This window comes from Poecilia reticulata, chromosome 14 (assembly GCF_904066995.2).
Source record: "Poecilia reticulata chromosome 14, P_reticulata-male-v2, whole genome shotgun sequence".
Lineage (NCBI taxonomy): Eukaryota > Metazoa > Chordata > Actinopteri > Cyprinodontiformes > Poeciliidae > Poecilia > Poecilia reticulata.
The window spans coordinates 17,778,974-17,798,164 of NC_088843.1; the positions used below are offsets into that span (position 1 = coordinate 17,778,974).

The 19,191-nt window shown below is 39.9% G+C and overlaps 1 protein-coding gene and 2 long non-coding RNA genes across 17 annotated transcripts in view; 2 read left to right on the forward strand and 1 right to left on the reverse strand.

The window, feature by feature from the left end:
• The window catches only part of auts2a (activator of transcription and developmental regulator AUTS2 a), a 359,733-nt gene that overhangs the window by 275,254 nt on the left and 65,288 nt on the right, over positions 1-19,191 (forward strand). Inside the window, exon 1 of one of the 15 annotated variants that reach the window (XM_008428217.3) lies at positions 4,322-4,619. The exons of the other annotated variants lie outside the window; for them this stretch is intronic. Coding sequence (XP_008426439.1) covers positions 4,608-4,619 — 12 coding nt within the window. The 5' untranslated portion in view covers positions 4,322-4,607. Of the gene's footprint in view, positions 1-4,321; positions 4,620-19,191 lie in introns of those variants that run through there. 15 annotated transcript variants of the gene reach the window in all.
• Positions 1,236-18,953, reverse strand: LOC145554798 (uncharacterized). The gene is made up of 2 exons (XR_014090804.1): positions 16,628-18,953; positions 1,236-1,626 (listed from the first exon to the last, which is right to left on the reverse strand). It is a non-coding gene; the product is annotated as an uncharacterized LOC145554798 (long non-coding RNA).
• On the forward strand, positions 9,951-11,694 carry LOC145554796 (uncharacterized). The gene is made up of 3 exons (XR_014090802.1): positions 9,951-10,499; positions 10,992-11,106; positions 11,201-11,694. It is a non-coding gene; the product is annotated as an uncharacterized LOC145554796 (long non-coding RNA).

The following is a 19,191-nucleotide window of genomic DNA, read 5'->3' on the forward strand; positions in this document are numbered from 1 at the left end:
ATCCAGAATAACATACATTAAGCTTTATTATTGTAACATCACAACATGTGAAATAAGAGAAAAATATAATCTTCAATTCAAAGTGATGTAACCTAAAAAGAGACGTAAATCAAAAATATTAAGGAAAAATATTGAAGATAACCATACAAGAAGAGGCAATAGGGCTTATATAGTCTGAACCCAAATAGTATACAAAAAATAACATAATCCAGCAATACAATCCTTCATCAGTTGGTCATAACTTTATAAAATACAAAATAAAAACATATCTACAAAGTGTTAATGGGAATTTAAATAGAACATGTAACAAAGAAAAAGTGACGATCGCAATTCTTCGAGTGCAGTTTCAGCACAACTTGTAGCATAACACAAAATAGCCACATTTATAGAGCTACCTTCAAACAAGTGTTCTATGTACAACTTTTTATTATTTCCCTCCCACCTTCTTCATCTTTGCTCCCTCTGAACCCAGTGCCTGTTCCTGAACTCGCCCACTGAAACAAGGTGAGGCCGACCAAAACCAGCTCAACACTTAGAGTGGCCTTACGTTTCAGTTTCTTCCAAGATGCTTGCTTCCACACCCACTCTTTTTCTTTTTTCTTTTTTTTTTTGTCCGCTACCGTCAAATAGCATTACCTTCATTTGATAATGCACCTAACACCCACCCACTCACAAGAGCAAATAGCCACCTCGTGCATCTCGGTGCTCTTCAGCGCCTCGTCCTCCATTTAGTATCATTTTCTTTTCCTGTCCGTGGTCTTGGCTTTTAAAGTGGACCTCTCATCCTCCCTGGCTCTGAAGTGCAGTCATCTGCCTTTTTTTCCCCTGTTGTCTCACCAGCCTACGCCAAACAGCTCTTTGCGCCATGGAGAGGCTGACGCTCACTTAGCACCGGAGCTGCTATCACTTCATTTGCATGGTAGGAGAGTGTGGTGGCACTTTAAGCGGCGTAAAGGCTCCAACAGCTTGCCGTTAGCGGCGCAGATACCAGAAGCGCCGGCGGTTTTTAGCAGCGCCTCAGGTTATGAACAATAACGTCACACCTCTCGAGCTGAGGCCACACTTTTCGCTCGGGCTGAGAAAGCAAACGCGGCAACATTATGAGGTGTGGGTAAAGACAGGACTCTTTTTTTTGTTGTTGTTGTTTGTTTTATTTTCCCGTCCAGGTTGCGATTTGAAGTGCTTTGTTTCACAGCTAGTCTATACAGCAATTTAAAAAAAAAAAGCATCACAAAAATAGTTTGATGTTTAATTAAAAGGAGGCAAAAAAATATAATCATGAGACATTTGTATTAGAATGGTTTTTGTCTTTTCGTCTTTCCATTCTCTCTGCTCTTTGCTAAATGTAATCTAATACAAGCGTTCATTGATATTGAACGAGTTCGACAAATTGCTTCTGCATATCATTTTTTTCTCACATTAAATGTTTCAGATCATCAAACAAATCAGACTAAGATATAATCCATCCATCCATCCATCCATCCATTTTCTTCTGCTTATCCGGGGTCGGGTTGTGGGGGCAGGAGCTTCAGAAGGGAGGCCCAGACTTCCCTCTCCCCAGCCACTTCTTCCAGCTCCTCCGGAGGAATCCCAAGGCGTTCCCAGGCCAGTCGAGAGACATAGTCCCTAAGATATAAATAAATACAAAATGAATGTGCTTTGAAACAATAATTCACTTTTTTGAGGGGGAGAAAGATACCCAGTCTAGCTCTATAAAACTTGGATTGTTTACATGAAATAAACGACGCATTTGTCATTCAAATCATTGGGGCTCTTCGAGGAATTGTTGCAGCTCAATCTTCCACACTTCAATGAAAAGATGCAGCTGCAATCCATCCATCAATCTATTTTCTGCACCCGTCACAAAGGGACTAAGATATTAAAAGGCTGTGTTATTTTTTTATCCGGTCTGTCTGAAGCTCTACAAAGGTGCTGTCAGTCTGTGACTTTATCTGTTAAAGCATGTCTAAGGAGTGTGTGGCTGTGTTTTGGACTCTTGATAGGAGAGTAAACAGTAAAAAAATGACAGACAAGATTCAAAGCATTTGTAAACACCCTAAGAATGTTGTGACTGGCTAACCGTTAGCCGCTAACTAAGCTGAAGGTAGCATTTGATTAAGAGCTCTCTATCCGTGTTAACTGTGGGAGGGTTCTCACAGTTTTCTAACATGTTTAATCAATTGTTCTTAACCTAAATTGTCAACTTTAAGTTTGACGACTCAAACTTAAAGTTTTGAGTCATGAGTAAAAGGAATTCTTGCACTATGTTTTTTTTAAGTTTTGGTATTAGGACCATAGATCGAGACAAGCATAGAAACAACAATAGCTAGTCAAAAGCAATGGAAGCAATAGCTAACCCAAAGCAATGGAAGCAATAGCTAACGCAAAGCTATGAAAGCAATAGCTAACCCAAAGCTATGAAAGCAATAGCTAACCCAAAGCTATAAAAACAATAGCTAACCCAAAGCAATGGAAGCAATAGCTAACCCAAAGCAATAGAAACAATAGCTAACCCAAAGCTAACCCAAAGCTAAGGAAGCAATAGCTTTTGGCTAGCCCTTAGCAATAATACCTAACATTGCCCCCCAAAAGGCCTCTTTTCGGGGGAACGCACACACTACAGTTAGAATGGTAGTCAGTGTAACACTGGGTCATTTTCAACATTATACCAAGAAAATAGTGAACTAACACTTCAGCGACCCCTTACTGCAAACAGCCCTACCAAGAGGATGAAGCTATAGCTGCACGCCTACCGCTGTCTCTTTGATCCACCTGGAGGGCAGGATATTCTGTGTTTACGCTCAGTATGTGCTCGTCTCTGAGCTGTATGAAGGCTCTGCTTTGGGTGAAAAAGGGGAAGATGAGGGCAGCATTGTTTTATATCGAGGGAGACTGTTTTTAAGTCTATAGTCAGCCCTTCCGAACTTTATCACTTCAAGAGATATAAAATCTGAAAGTGTCTGTCTTGAATTTCCCAACCTTCATGAATTGCAAAGGAATTATTGTGGGGGAGCTTATATAGTCGTAGTCAACAGACCATTGCTTATGTGAGGCTCGTTTTAGAGTTTTAGTTTACGGTTTGTATTACTGTGCTCTGCTGGGTTTAACGTGTGGAAGAAGAAGATGAGAATAATGGAAACATTGTGTTAAACTGTGCTCCTAAATTGTTAGATTGTTGAGATTTTCTGTGTAAAAGTTCACCTGATGGGAATGTCTGAAACACATTCCCTGTACAGTACGTCTGCTGTTTTCAGTTCTAGAGAGAAACTAATCAGTCAGTCTGGGATTTGAATAGGCCAAGTTTCAGAAGGGTTTATCAGAAGGTCAGATAGAAAACAAATTGTAATGGCTTTTTCCTTTAGTTGGTTTTTGAAGCTGTTAATTTAAAGTAGCCAATTTAAAGAAACAAAACTAGAAACTCCCACCACGTTTGACCTATAAAAGCTTCAGACAACGACCTACTTTGAGGCATAACTGGTGATTTATCAAATTTCTGTTGGATTCAAAAGCAGTGCTTCGATCACCGTTTTTTTTTTCCCCCTCTGTTACAATCACTAGAAGTAAAACAAATTATCAGTCCAGATTGGAATCAACAGGTCAGGCTTTAAAGAAAACTGCAGCCTTATCACTGCATCTTCACTCAAATCGGTTTTGTTTTCCAGTCATTAATGTTTCACACCCCTCCCCTCCCTCTGATATCCAAAGTGGATAACTGACAACAACAGCAGCGTGAAGTCCAAACCCGAAGCCTTCTTCTTGCTTTAAATCTTTCCCCGTGTAGAAAGAAGCCCAGATTTAAAGCAAACACACTGCGTCCAAGCAGCTTCCACACACATCGGGAATCATTGAATCTTCAGTCGACTGTTCTAGTCTAGTCATCAGTAAAAGGCCTTGGCTGGGATTTGGGGAGTGCAGCTGCACTTGTGTGTGCGTGTGTTTGCGTGTGTTCCTCTGTGTAAATGAGTTCCAGATAGCTTTAGAGGAGGGTTTTACTCGTAGGCGAGGCTGAGCCCATGGCACAGCCAGAACAGGTTGAGTTTCAAAGGGGCTTATCAGAGGAATTAGGCAAGTCTTTGGAGTTTGAGCAGGGCCTAATTCCCACTGACCTTTCCCTGGCTCGAGTTTGACTTTTTGTGGTGATCAGCAAGTGCTCTAACAAGCTTTTCCGTCTGTGTGGCTGGGGATTACTGTGGAACTGCCGTGCCCTCCCCTGCACTCACAAGAAGCCATCTGTGGTAAAGGGAGATTAGGTGAGGGAGTGAGAACAGACAAGAGAGAGGGAGAGAGAGAGACTGAACAGAAGTAGGCAATAGCCTGAAGGGGCATTGTCATGCCTGTCTGTGTGCTGGGGAGGATTCTGCGCTTGTCAGAGTCTTCCTTTGTCACAAATTGGTATGTTTTGTTCTGCTATTTTAACCTGCCAAGAATGGGCAACCCTACGGGTCAGTAATATTCCAGTGATCGTGGACATTTGAGGGGTTTTTCACGTCTTTTTTATTTTTTATTAAATGGAAGTATCTTATTTAGTGGAATATTTCCTTGGGATTAAACTCACTGTCTCTTCGATGCTGAGGCGAGAAATTAGCATTGGATAACAAAGGCTCTTGATGGTGTCTGAGGTAAGGCTGCACTTTCTTTCATCGCTGATTTCATTCATTTTTCACAGTAACTGCTGAAAGTAAATTCAAGTGCTAGAACTTCTCCCCGATGCCTTTCTGACTTCTGCTCTATGACTTACCGTTGGTTTTTTTGACTATCACATTATTAAGTGTTAGTCCTTTTAATTTTAAAACAGAAAGACAAGGCAATTCAAAGAAAAAGTGTTTTCTTTATTCAGGCTTAATATTCCTTTTTGTGTTCCAACACAACAAGATGCAAATGAGACGTCATCTGATTGCATTAATTATATTTCCGGAGATGATCTCCGTTCAGCAACCCCTGCTGTGCTAACAATTGAAATGATTGCATTTAATCAGTGCACTTTTGAATTAATTATGGAAACAGAGAATGTCACATCGCTTATAATTAGGCAGTAGATGGCTTGTTGACTAAATGGACAAAGATAGCTGTGCCTGTTTTGCTCATTATGCAAGAATTTAAAGTACTTAAAAATATTAGCACTTCTCCAGAGGTCGTGTTTAATTGGGATTGTAGTGAAAGTTAATAGTCAGTTGGCTGTTTTTGCCATCAGCTGCTGCAACTACCTAAATATATATACATATATAAAAAAAGAAAAAACTATACTTAATTCATCCTTGTTGTGTATCTTTCTTTCACTTTTGTTATATCCTAACAGGACAGGTGTTTTTAAATGTCAGATCTTTTTCAGTCTGCTACTCAGTTAGGTCAGAGTGACCAGACAATTTCTAAAAGAGACTGTTTGCTGCTGCATTAAGAGAGCAGCTCAGGTGTTAGCCATGACATTGTATTATGTTGGTAACAAAGTTCTAAGTTTATAGACAGAAAAAGAACTGTTAATGTAAGGTTTTTCTGCATATGAGCAGCTTGACACACATTGAAATGCTGTAAATTACGGCCTGACTTATCAACAAGTCATATCAAAACTGAGAACAAACGAACAAGCTAATGTAAACGTGGTGCTTTAGCAAACTGCTGTAGTAGAAAAACACTTTCCGTGGAAGTAAAAACAAGTTTGTTGAATACTTTAGTTGTGTTGAGACGCTTATATCTTTAGAAATAAATTATAAAAGCTGTGATATCGTCTAATACAATTATCAGACAATAACTTAATTAGTGTTTCTAATTAAGTTACTTAAACAACGTGTCAAGGTTGATACTGCAGTTCCATGAACGTCTTTGGTAAGAGAATTAAACGGAAAACAACGTATGATGAGCAATTCTTACCAAGCTTCAACTTGGTAGACATCAATTATTCTGTGAGAATATGCCAAGACAAAATCGGACAAAATGGGAACCAGCAGTTGAGGCCTTTTAAAGATTGGTGATCAGTCAGAAAACTCTAATCGGTGCACGGTGCAATCTTAAAACACAAATTATGTTTTAAGATTTGCTTATCCAGTTCGTATTTGCAGATGCGTATCTGTGCTTCTACTGTCGATGACATTAGCTGCATTTCCATTGAGCAGATAAATACGCACTTTGGAATTTTGAAAATAATTTTACTTAATGGAAATAAAAATTTAAAAAAACAAATTTTTTGATGGAAAGTTTTAGTGTTAGGATTAGGTGTTTTAAAAAAAAAATGTATTCGTTTTATTTCTCAAAACTGCAATGGAAACACTTTTTGCTTCGCAAGTCACATGATCAACAACCGGATGTTGCCATTGGTGCAAACCACGACGGCAGGAAGCAGCTGGATGACGATGTATTTTAATGACTTTTTGCATGAACAAACTTATTCACATGCAAAAATTGCATCTCTCAAACCACAATTGCGACATTGTTCTTTTTCGACATCAGCAGAAAGTCAGGAAACGTTTGCGTACATTTTTATTGGAAATATATAGTTGGTGTCAGAACCCAGAAAAAGATAAGATCTGTCCCTTTAAGAACGGGCACAAGACTAGAAAGAAAAGAGCCTGATCAGGATCATCATGCAGGAGTCATCCTGGTAGCCTTTCCTCCCTCTCCTCCCTCTCCACTGCATTATCATAAAAAGTGATTTAGGCCTGATTGATGCAAATGGCCCGCTGTTCTTTTTCTATCATTAACGGGTCCTTCGCCGTGGCCACAGGCGGTGATTAAAGCTGTCATTTCCAGCTACTCATTAAAGGAGAGCACTGGGCCGTGGGAGGGATTCAAGGCGGGGGAGGAAGGGTGGGAGACGGATAAAGAAGGTGGAGGAATAGGGCTTTTTTTTATTCCTGAAGAATTGCTATTTAGCAGAACAACCTTTAAAAATAGAGAAAATCACATCTATTTATTTATTTATTTGAGTGGTGTGTACAGATGGCAAAAAAAAACTTCATTACAGGATCTTTTATGATTCCCTGAATGGTGTTTAATTAGCATGCCAGTAAAGCTGCTTATTTCAAGGTAAAGACAAAATAAAGAAAACAAACCTAGAGTCGGGTTAAAATGGAAGATACTACACAGATTGCATTCAGTCTCAGATTTAGTGCTGAATTAGAAAAAGTTGTGATGCAGAGATTGTGTGTGGGGGAAAATAAATCAATCTAACTTTATTTCATCTTTTAATGTTGCTGCAGGCTTGGGGATCATGAACAGTTCTCTCAAATAAAAGGGAAAGTGTTGAACAATCCCAGATACCGAAGTGCGTCTCCAGCCTCCCCTCGGCTTCTGGCAAAAGACATTATACTGTGTGACTCACACTTACACTTGAACATGATCGGGAGTGTGTTTGTGTGCTGATAGGCCCCCATTCCACTCTAATGGGGGGGATGTTCTTGCCTGTGAGGTAGTGAGACGTGAAGCTCCAGCTGAGCTGTCCTCTGCAGGGGTCTTTGCTACCACCATGTCCTGGAGCCCTGCTCTAATGGCCATAGGTGCCCTCGCTGTTACTGTGACCAGCAGGCACGTCTCTCCATGGACACACACCACCCCAAACCTCCATCTGCTCCACATACACCCCCGACACCGCCTTAATCTTTCACTACAACTCCAGATAGCATGCTGGGATTCTGGTCAGGGCTGCACATGGCTTAGAGCAATAGGACTGGGGATTTGGGGGATTGGAGACCACAATGGGTTGGAGAAGATATGCTTTCTAAGTGGCTCAGCTCTGAGGCACTAAGCTTCAATCAGATGTGTCCATCGGGGATCAAAATTGTGCAGAAAATGCTTCCTGGCATTAAGATGTGATATTTTTCCAGGCCCAGGCTACAGGAAAACACGATGGTGTTAGCTTCTTTGTTTAGCAAGTGTTGAAGTCTCTTACTGCCGCCACAGTATGTGCTGCTAATGTAGAGATTTCACCTGGGCAAAACTGGTTGAAACAAAATGAGCATGGCGGTCACATTTCAAACTGCCTTTAGTGTGTTGTACAGTCAGCTGTAGCCCAGCTAGCTGTAGAACAATTAGCTGCAGTTCACTTACGCCAAATAAAAAGACAGATGCCTGTTTTTTCCTCAATGTCTGAAATTTATATCAGGTCAAACTTCTCTTGCTTTAGATTAGTTAGAATTACAGAAGAAAGATTCTACTTGCTAAATGCCACAATAATGAGAGAGAATGTATGTTATATATGTTAGATCTGCAAAATCAGAAGTGTATGTGTGACTTGGGTCAAACATTTTTGGTTTCCTTCCACAAGCTTCTCACAACAGTTTGCTGTAATTCTGGCCCATTCCTCCGGACAGAACTTGAACCTCTATTAGGTTTGTCGGCTGCCTTGCTAACACGCACATTTTTAGATATACCCACACATTCTCTTGAAATCAGGACTTTGTGATGGTCGTACCAAAACATAGCCTTGACCTTAAATCACTTTGTAACCACTTTGTCTGCATACTTGGTCATTGCTCTCTCTCATTGTCTCGCAGCCAAAATGTCTTAACATATTGAAAAAGTTTTTTTTTTGTGTTTTTTTTAAATGATACTGAAGACGGTTCGTTTCGAGTCGTCTTCCCTGAGGAACACACTCCGCTGTATTGTTGTATCTATTCATTTTGGCCTTTTATCATGCATTCAGCAATAGGGGGAGGTGTTGCATTGCTTTATAGCCTTCCTTTTACTCCTGTTGTATCCGACTATCAGGACAGACAGCATGAATTCACCTGTGCACTGCAAAAACTAAAATCTTAGTAAGATTAAATATCTTAAATTAAGGAGATTTTTCTTGTTTTCTTTCTGACAAGATAATTTTTCTCACCAAGAGGGATTTATGTTAGAATATTTTTCTTATTTTAAGTGTTTTTGTACTTAATTATCTCAGTAAGATATAAAAGCTTAATATTAAGAAAATATTACTTATTATGAGTAAATATGTGCTAGAATCTAGAATATCAATATTTACCTATCAAACTTCAAGTCTAGAACTTATTTTATATAAGTAAACATTTCTTATTTCAAGCACAGAAAGCGAAATCACATACTTAATGAAATGTATTCAGATAATTAAAACAGACTATGTCCAAATGGAATCCTTTGTGTTATTGTCAATGAAAAAAAAAAACAAAAACATGAACTTATATTCTTGTATAAGTTGGCAGAGTGTACTGGAAATTATAATTTAATATTTAAACGGTTGACATTTAACACAACAATTTCAGAGACAATATCAGTTTATATATCAAGATAATTCTTGGCATGTTTCCGTCTGCTGTGGACCTTAATCTGATCTTCTTGATGCAAGATGTGGGACCTCTTACTGACATGCCATGAAATTTCTATCGATGTGTGATTTTAAATGGCTGGTATTCCACACAATGAGATTAGAATCAACAATATTGATTAGCTCAATGTCATGATAAATATTTTAACTTTTGGTTTATATTTCAAATTCTTACTTTATAAGTTACTAATATTAGTTTGAACAATATTTTATTCATCATGTTTGTAACCCCTTTTATGACATCATACAATCCAAATGGGAAAGCGCCAAAAATGTCAGTGAGATAGTATTAATGTTTGATACAACAGATTTTCTTTCCGATCCAATACCGAGTAAAATTTAAGCTGGTATTGGCAATACAGATCCCATACTTTGTGCAAAGACAGTTAGTTTGTTTCTTAATAAAATAAAAAATAAATGTAATCCATATCTTGGCTTCATAAAAAGAACACAATGTACTCTGATGCACTCATTTTAAACTCAGAAGTATATTGAGACAACAATCTTGTTTACTATAAGCTATTTTAACTCAGCAGAAATATACAAAACATGTGAAAATGGAGTTGCAAACTAAAAAAATGAAAATTAGTAAAGTAATAACCCTACTAAATAGACTGCTCAAAAAAATAAAGGGAACAGTGTTCCCTTTATTTTTTTTTAGCAGTGTACATCATTGTTTAATTATTAAAACTACTATAAAATGGCAGCTGAAATAGATCCATGTCACTTTTTTTTATAATCTGTCAACATGTTCATTTCTGAGTGAGTGAGCGTCAGCAGCACGCTGCGCATGGGCATTACGTCCTTACACATTACATACTTATCAGGCGGAAGAAAAAGTAGTTCCCATTAACAACGTTTCATTTAGGCAAGATCTCAATAATTTTGTTACTTTCTAACTTGCTCTTGTTAATCTACATTATCTCAAATTACTAAAGTGTTGAAAGTATTGATCCTTGGATCTGACAATAGATTTTAAAGAATTAAGTTCTGGTATCGAAAGAATCGATATTTCAGTATCAATCCGCACATCACTAACGGCAACGCCAGAGATCATTTAACTGCCCTCATTAACGGTTAATTCAGTTGTAACAGACTAACTAAGCTTTTATCTACAGTACTTTTATAAGATTTTCTTTTGGCAAATTCTCTAATCTCGGTTGGACATGAATGAAGATGGAGGACTTTTTTACGTGTATAGACCCTACAGCTGCTGTACTCAGAGGTAAGTTTAAAGTTGTCTGTCTTTCTAAGATAAGCTAACTGAAGCTAGTTAGCATGTCGTGATATGCCAATTTTCATCCGCGGTTAAAGAGCCGCTCTTGTGAATATGATCTTTGAACAGTTATTAACCACAATAGCTGTGGCTTAAAAATAATATCGACACGGGTTCATGGTAGCTTCCGTTTTTTAACATAGCTAAGGTGGCTTCTCATTCGCAGCTTCTCATTCGGGAAATGGTTAAAGGGCAATTCCGCCTAGTATTTCACTAACTTTGAGGGTGTTTTATGTGCTGTAATTTAAAAACTTAAATGCAATGAGTCTACAAGGTTAGATATTCCACACTGTTACCAGGATATTTTAAACACTATTTTTAATTAGTGAATTTAAGTAGTCCTTGTTTGATTTAATTAAAATAACTTTCTTGCCATCTTGAATTCATGTAATATTGTAATTGAGCACATGAACTAAAATAAGACTTGTTTTATTTTTCAAGTAAACCAAACTGTTGCCATGGTGAAGCCTATGCCAGACAAGTCTCCAATCACGTATTGCACCATCTACAAGAAACTTTGGGAATTGCAAGTGACGGCGTCCTTCAAATTCTCAAGGTAAGAAATTTATGATACTGATTCATCATTACACTGATTAGACCCTAAAACGTGGTTTGTTTTGTGATTGTTTTTCTGTCTGTGCTCCAATTAGCAGATGACCCAACAACTTCAAACAAGATCACTTTTCAGCTCTGTGGTGATCGTGAAACCAACTTTCTACTGGCCATTGGAACCATGCCTGCCCTGATCTTCTGAAAGGAGGACATCACAGCTACTACACCTTTCAGCATCCGTGTGTCTGAGGCCACTCCTCTCTGTGCTGCTGACAGACGTCTTGAGAACGCCGTCTGTAACTGAGGCAAGACTTCCACATATAAAAGGCTATGGCTTATTGGAAGAAGTTCATTGCGGAGGAAGCTCCTATTGTTGACATCTAATCCCAAGATTTTTTTTTGCTTTGGACAATTTGGTTTGCTTGACTCTTAGGGCATCTTATGAGTGCGGCAGATGTGTCAGATCGTCATTGTTCTGTCATTTTACAGGATTGTTTCAGAATCAGATGCCCATCCAGACTTTATTCTGACCAGTAGTCATGTTTTATTGTGTTTATGTGAAACTTAAACGTAATAAATATGTTAAAAGTAATTGAACTCATGTCTTCATTTCAGCAAGCCAATAACATCTCTTGTTCCAGTATTCACAGGATCAATTTTTGGATTTTTGTCTTAGCATAAGAACCTTGAGTAAAGCTATGATAAAATATATATTTTAATCCTATGCAACAATAAAAATAAACTAGATTTAGGTATATCACTGCAAAAAGTCTCCTTTCAAAAACAAGAAAAAGAAGTACAAAAATAAGGTACAATTTTCTTAAAATAAGAAAAATTATCTGCCAACAGAACAAGAAAATTTATCTCGTCAAGATTTTCTAAAACAAGAAAAAATATCTAACCAAGATAGACCTACAAATATCTTAAAATTAGTGTATTTGTACTTAAAACAAGCCAATTTTACTAATACAAATAGAATATATGAGATTTATTTTCTTAATACATAGAACATTTTTCTTCAAATAAGAAAATTTTACGCTATTTCAAGAAATTCAGTGTCGAGTAACATTTTCTTTACTTGAGATAATTTTTCTTAAAATAAGATAATATATCTTACTCGTATAAGTAAAATTGGCTTGTTTTAAGTAAAAATACACTAATTTTAAGATATTATAGGTTTATCTTGGTTAGATATTTTTTCTTGTTTTAGAAAATCTTGACAAGATAAATTTTCTTGTTCTGTTGGCAGATAATTTTTCTTATTTTAAGAAAATTGTACCTTATTTTTGTACTTTTTTTTCTTGTTTTTGGAAGGGGACTTTTTGCAGTGTGCATTCTTAGACATCCCCAAGAACAAGGTGACTTTACTCTTATGTCTCTTGTAAATATCCATTAGGAGCAATTAGCTTCCAGATGAAACGTCTGATAATTACTTGCCTAATGCGGACATATTTCACCTTATTGTACACCCAGCATTAGTGGGTTATTGTAACGACGCCATCCGCTCTGCGGCAAACAGCAAATTTTGCTTTTCCATATTAATTGTTGTTAGTTGTCACAGCCACACTCCTTCCCTGTAATTGAAAAGAGTAAAGGTCCATGCTGCTCTTTGTAACCCTCACAAAATTGGATCTATTGGATCTGGAACAAAACTCTGTGCTCAGACCTAACACAGTCTCCTACCTGCATTTATTAGCCATTAAAGCAAACATTTACTTATATGGAGAGTGATGCCATAATTGCCTGTTCATGAGCAATGTGTAGGCACATGTGCATTTAGGAAGAAAAAGCCCATCACTATTGTCTATTGGGGGCCTAATGGTGCAATTAATTCTGTGCCTTCTGTTCAGAAGACTTAAGAAAAATTGATGTTCTCTTTTTTTCACCCCCCCTTCCCACTCGCGCTCCAAAGTGGTTCTAATGAAGAAGATAAAGTGGTTCCTTGGGTGTCTCCTCGGCTCCCAGCAGTCAGCTCGGATGACATTATTCTTGTGCAGCTGGATGGAGCCAGCGGTCTACCTTCTCCGTGGCTCCATGTTGACAAGCCTGGAGCTCCCTCCCAGGGCCACTGTAATGAGGAGGACTTTTTTTTTTCTGTCCCAGAAGGCCTAGAACTGGCTTTACCATCGATAAACGAGGAAATGGAAGGGTAGAAATAAGCACCCCGTTGCCCATCTGCAGCTTGGACCCCACCTAAGCACGGATTATGTCATACGTCACATCATCCCGCCGCTGCCGCTCCGGCCTCCTCTGCAGCCGGCCTAAGCCCTCCAGGTGCCCAGACGGCTGACAGTGGCATTATCGCTGCAGAATACGCCTCCGGTGCTCGTCTCCCCCGGGAACACTGCGCCTGCAGATTGCGATGCCAGTCACGGGGAGGGGCTGACAGGGTCTTTATGACTAGACACTCTCCCTAAGGAGCACTAGGGAATAAATTAGCATGGCCACAACCCTTTTGGCATAATGTGATTGGACATGAGGGAGGCGGCCCCACCCCGCCGTTCCTCCCAGAGGACGGATACACTCAGTTCTCCACCTTATCTTTGTTGAGCATTAAAAGACATGATTGCACCTCCAGGGCACGCAGCAAAAAAAAAGAGAAAAAACAGGTCCTTTGTGTTCGCTCCTCTCAGCATCCACTGGGTAATCATAGATCATAAAGTCCGCAGATGAGCCACTGCGACCTGAAAGGAGACAGTTGCTTTTATTGTCTTTGTAGGCGTTTGTGCTACTATTATCATTGTAGGTAGAGAACAAAAAGAGGAAGGAGTAAATTTTATGGGTGCACCGATTGCAATTTTCTGGCCGATCGTCAATTATCAATCTAATGGTTGAGCTGCCGATTTGGATTTTGGCTGATTTTGTTTTGTTTTTTTATCTGAAATGTTGCTAGTTATACCAAGAAGGTGGACGAGGTGGCACCAAGGAAACCAGGGCCGATTCATTGGCCGATCGATTTATCAGCCGGTCGATTTATCGCCGAATGCCTAGTAAATTTTCATAAAAAAAAAATCTCAGGAATTTTCTAGAAAAACATTTTAGAGTTTGAAAAGTTTCAAATTAGCTAGAAAACACAAAAAAATTTCAAATTAATTTCAGAAATTTTCTAAAAAAAAAAAAAAAATTTTTTTAAGTTGAACATTTTCCACTTTTGAAACTCAAATTTTCACGTTCTTGTCTCGACACTTTCTGAGATTAAACTCAAAATTTCTGAACGTTTTGGTGGGGAAATTAATTTTTTTTTTCTATCAACTGCGCCGTCGTATTTTTGGGAGCCAAATGCGATCTTACAGACAGAGGGAGGAGCGGTGGATGAGAGAGGCTTAGTGGAAGATGCGCAGCCCTCAGGAGGTGCAGCTTCTTAACCTTGGCCTGCACGGTCTGATAAGAATGTTTCTTTATTGTCGGCTGGAGAGCAATGCAGACTTGCTAAAGGCTATTAAAACGAGCTTTGCCGCTCGGTCCTTATCGAGGGATTTCATCACCCTGTTAGGTATTAGGGGCTGAAGCAAAGTCTCTTATGGCTATGAAAGCTCTGAACAGTGCTCAACCATCAAACAATCCAATAAACGCACGTCTTTGTTTTTGTGCTTTTACGTCGTAACGTAGCGACCCGACGGTATGTGCTTTTTTTTTCTTTTTTTTAATCAATACAAATCCCTTCCAGGATGATACTGTCTGTGACCTCCACCTAATATTACAGAAACAGTTTCGCAGGAATTCACCACAGTCTCCTCCAGCTGGTTCTAATGGAAGTCAAGCTCCCATCTGCCAGCGATTACCGCCACGGACCGTGCCTGGAGCTTTGCCGACAGTCGCTTTTTGATTAGCAATTACCCTGGAAAAAAAACAAAACAAGAAAGAAAGAAAGAAAGAAAGAAAGAAAGAAAGGCAAGAGGAGGGAAAACTCAGACACTCAGGAGAACACAGCTCCAACCTGTTTTTCTATCGAGCAAAAAAATTCTGTCAGGGCAGGCAGAGGTTGCTGCGGTTCACCGGGGTCCTCGGCACCAGTTGGCTTTGATTCCCCCGTGCCGCCCAGATGTTCGGATCTGGCTCTGCGTTGGCCCATATGGTTCCACTTACTCTCCGGGGGAGGGAAATAAATGGTTTGTTTTTCTATTGTGGCCTCTCTCATTACGCACTTATAAAACCAGCTTTTGAAGATTAGAAACTTGTGCCTGAGTTGAGCCAGATATAAGCTGGCATGTTAGCCTGGAATGTGTGGCTTTTCCTTCAGCCTCCTTTTCCTGGATTCTGTTTTTGTGCAAACAGGAAAACGGATTAGCAGCTCTGGAGATCATCGCGTATTCACTCCGGCTGGATTTTAAAGTGGCTTGCAAACATATTGGCACCCTGTGTGATTTTATTTTTTATTTTTTATCATTTTGTTACTTTACAGTTGTTTCCAATTTTTTATTTTTACTAATAAAATATCTGAAAAGTGTGGCATGTAGTTGCTGTGTTATTGTAGTTTCTTTCACACATACCATCATACTGAATTTTTCTATTATGATTTCTTACAAAGCCCTTATTTAATAAGTTGAAGTAGACGGCTGTAACACAGGGGTGTCCAAAGTACGGCTCGGGGATCATTTGTGGCCCTTGGAATGACTTTGAGCGGCCCTTAACTGTAATTAAAGAATGGTACGAATTTGGTCCATCCAGCCCAGCTGTTTCATCCGGACTTCTTGCTTCTAATCAGGGTAAAATCATGTTAAGTACAAGCTCTTATAAATCAGAGTAAATTTGTTCAGTCGAACCCAAAATAATTTGAAACTAGAGTTGTGGATCAACAACAACCAATACCCATTTCCTACAAAAACTATACTACTTTATTTGCTTGATTACATGACAAAAAGTGTGGACGTTCCTCCTGCAATGTAGCGAATTGTAACATTCAGCTTCAATCTTTTGTCACATATAACTAAAATATATTTTGGAGTAGGAAAATTAATAATAAATATGGTTAACCTTCATTTACTACCAAATCTGAGCTTTAATCATCTGTACAGTGTAAAAATCAATATTTCTTAGCAGCTATTTGCTATTTCTTAGCAAATAGAACAGAACATATTTCTGTTCTGTTTGTTTACTGGATTACTATCAAACCACCTGAAATACACCAGACCTCAGTTCCTGTTTCTCCCCGTTGACCTCTTGACCTCCCCTGGTCTTATCTCCCACTCACCGAGTCAAAGCATTTCACCTCTGTTTTCCTTCTAGACTAATGCTTTCAAGTTCCTCATCACTGACAACAGTTTTGTTTTACTCCCGAGTCTTCCTGCCCGTGTCCAATAACCGGATCTCAGCTCCCTCTGCTCTCCGGAGCACTAAGAGAGGAGCTGGTCTTGGACAGCAGGTGTACCCCAGCCTGGCCGGCCCTGACCTTTCAAGGGTTAGTCATCTGTCAGTGCATGTCAGGCCCAGAAGTGAGACTGGGGTCAGCCTTCTAAACGAGAGGTCACCCAACATGCCCGAATGAAAGGAAGAAGTGACGAGCTAAAGATGAGGGTTTTGCTCACCTTGAACTTTCTTGTAGGTTTTTTTTTTTTATTATTTGGTAACGACAGCACATCCGGCTGCTTCTCTTTGGGTTTTTGTCACAGTTGTCCTTCACTCGTGAAAGAAATTGCCTGGGAGAAGAAAAAAAAATGGGAGAAAAACAAGCCAGTGTTATTCTTCACACTTTTTGTCTCACAACACAACAGGACTCCACGGAATGTGGGTGTTTCCTGGAGTATTGCTGCAGGCAACGTTGTGCAAATCAATAAAACTCTACATCCACACAAACATGGGAATCCAAGACAATGTGTTGCAGATTTGAAGAAAAACAAAACAAAAACAAACAGAGAAAAGAAAAGAAAAGCCAAACTCTAGCTCTGACAGTTTCCGTTTCTCAAACTTGACAACTCCACTCTCAGAATGGATCACTTTGTCGGAAGCGGCAGCGGATGCACGCAGCCCGTCTTCATTAAACGTTCTTTAATTGGCTTGGAAGGGAATAATCTTTCCATCTTTCCGAGCTCCGACATTGGCAGACGGGCAAACGTAGCGGCGTTGCCGATCTGTCAAAACGTCAGCGGGATCTCAGGAATGAAAGCGACACATGCCGGCGAGTTGTTCGACACAATGTACAAATACTCCACATCACACCTCGGCGAAAAGGCCTGTCAGAAAACTGCTTGAAGGAAATTAGAGTTTAGGTAAACACAACTGTCATGCGCGGCGTTCCTCAGAACACTTTCTTCCTTTTCTTGTGTTGTTTAAAAGACCCTGAGCTCCGGATTCAGGCACGCTTCCATTCATCACTTGGCCCGTCTGCCGCTGTTGGCGCAACGCTGACAGTATCTTCAAACATTAAAACCCCAGAGCGTCGGCGTTGTCAAATTGAAATGTTGTAAGCAGAATTGCTGCCCACCTGCGCGGCTCCTAAAGCGCTCCAGGGTCTTACCTTGATGTGTGACAGAAGCGAGGCGCCTCTGAACCAAACAAAACAATCAGCGCGCCCTCCTCTGATTAGCAGACAGCAGCGTGATCTTCCATGTCCTTCATAGAGTTTACGCAGCCACTCAGAGGCCTCAGTGAAATAACAATGTGCGACTCGCTGGCTTGTCAATCTATTTGCTCCATATCCTGGCTCCATCTCTCTCTCTAGGCCGCGGCATATCCTGGAGCTTAATAGAGTGTAGAGGTCTCATTTGAAAATATGAATTTGCCCATCGGAATCCGTAACCTTGCCCGCCTCTGTGTGTTTAACGCAAGACTTCTGAAGGCAGTGGCTTAACTCAAGCACAACTGGGTTGAATGAAAAGCCATTACCGCGGATATACGCCTGTGTGTACTTGCGTGCCCACGTGCGTCGGCACGCCTCGGGCCAGCCCTTCCGACTCCCTGCGTCCCCATCAGTCCAAGCGGCGGTGACGTGTGAAGGCGTTTGCTGTTTTATCTTCTCCGGGGTCACGCTCTTCGTGTCTCTTTGTGTCGCTGTCACTCGTGCAGAAAAGCACCAAAGCAGGCAGAGGGACCCGGTACGGAAACAGTGAAGACGTGTTTGTTTCCCCGAGACGGTCCCCGCTCTCCAGGCGATGGCGTCTGTACGTTCATGAAACATGACAGCTGTTTAGAACGGGGAAGGAAGAAGAAGAGATTCAGCCATCACAGACGCTACCAAACAACTCGAGCCTTAATCTTCTGTAGATGCAACGCTGTTTTCATTTTACGCTCGTCTGGCATTAAAGTCTACATGTATGGCTGTTGACTGTGGTGGATCCCGTTGACCCGGTACCTCTGATGTAAATAAAGCACTGGAATATAAGAAAGGAGTTAGTGGATGTGGCAGTAGGTGTGAAGGCCTCGTAAAGAAGGCGGAAAAATGTGAGAATTAGCTAGTGCATAAATCTGGTGCAGAGTATCTTCATTCTTGAGGAAACGATGTTTCTGTTTATGGGTCTGAACATATAAACTCAAACTAACTTGCACCAACTTTCAATAAAAAAATATTTATTGTTTTACTGTTTATGCGTTAAGTTTACTAGATTGATCAAAGTGTCTTTGAACTTGTAATTAGTATCCCACAACCTGAACCGTTCTTTTCGTTTTTCTTTTCAGAGTGGAACAATGACGGGAATGACTTAGCCTTTGCTTTAGTTTTTGCATCTGCTTTGTACTTATTGTGGATTTTCTGCAATCCTCACGGGGGCAAAACTCTACACACAGACTCAAACATATACGTCCAGTACACTCAAACTAATATCCCAGAGAAACCACACACTGACTGGAAATTCGCCCAGTATGTGGTTTCACATTCGTCACTGTCATAACTTTTAATTGCTTCTTAACAAGCTTATTCACGTGATTTCAGCTAATTTTTCTATTTGATGGAAACACTGCAATTGCAAAATTGTGATTATTTTTCTTACATTAACAAAATATGGACAAGGATTTGCACACGTTTGTAATGGAAACGCAGCTAGTGCCGCCACTGTTATCGGCTACTTTTAAAAGTAATGTAGGCCAACACTGGCAGTCATGAAAGGTGTAGCAATGAATAAATGTTGCTGGATATAGCGTGCATGCACATGTTGCT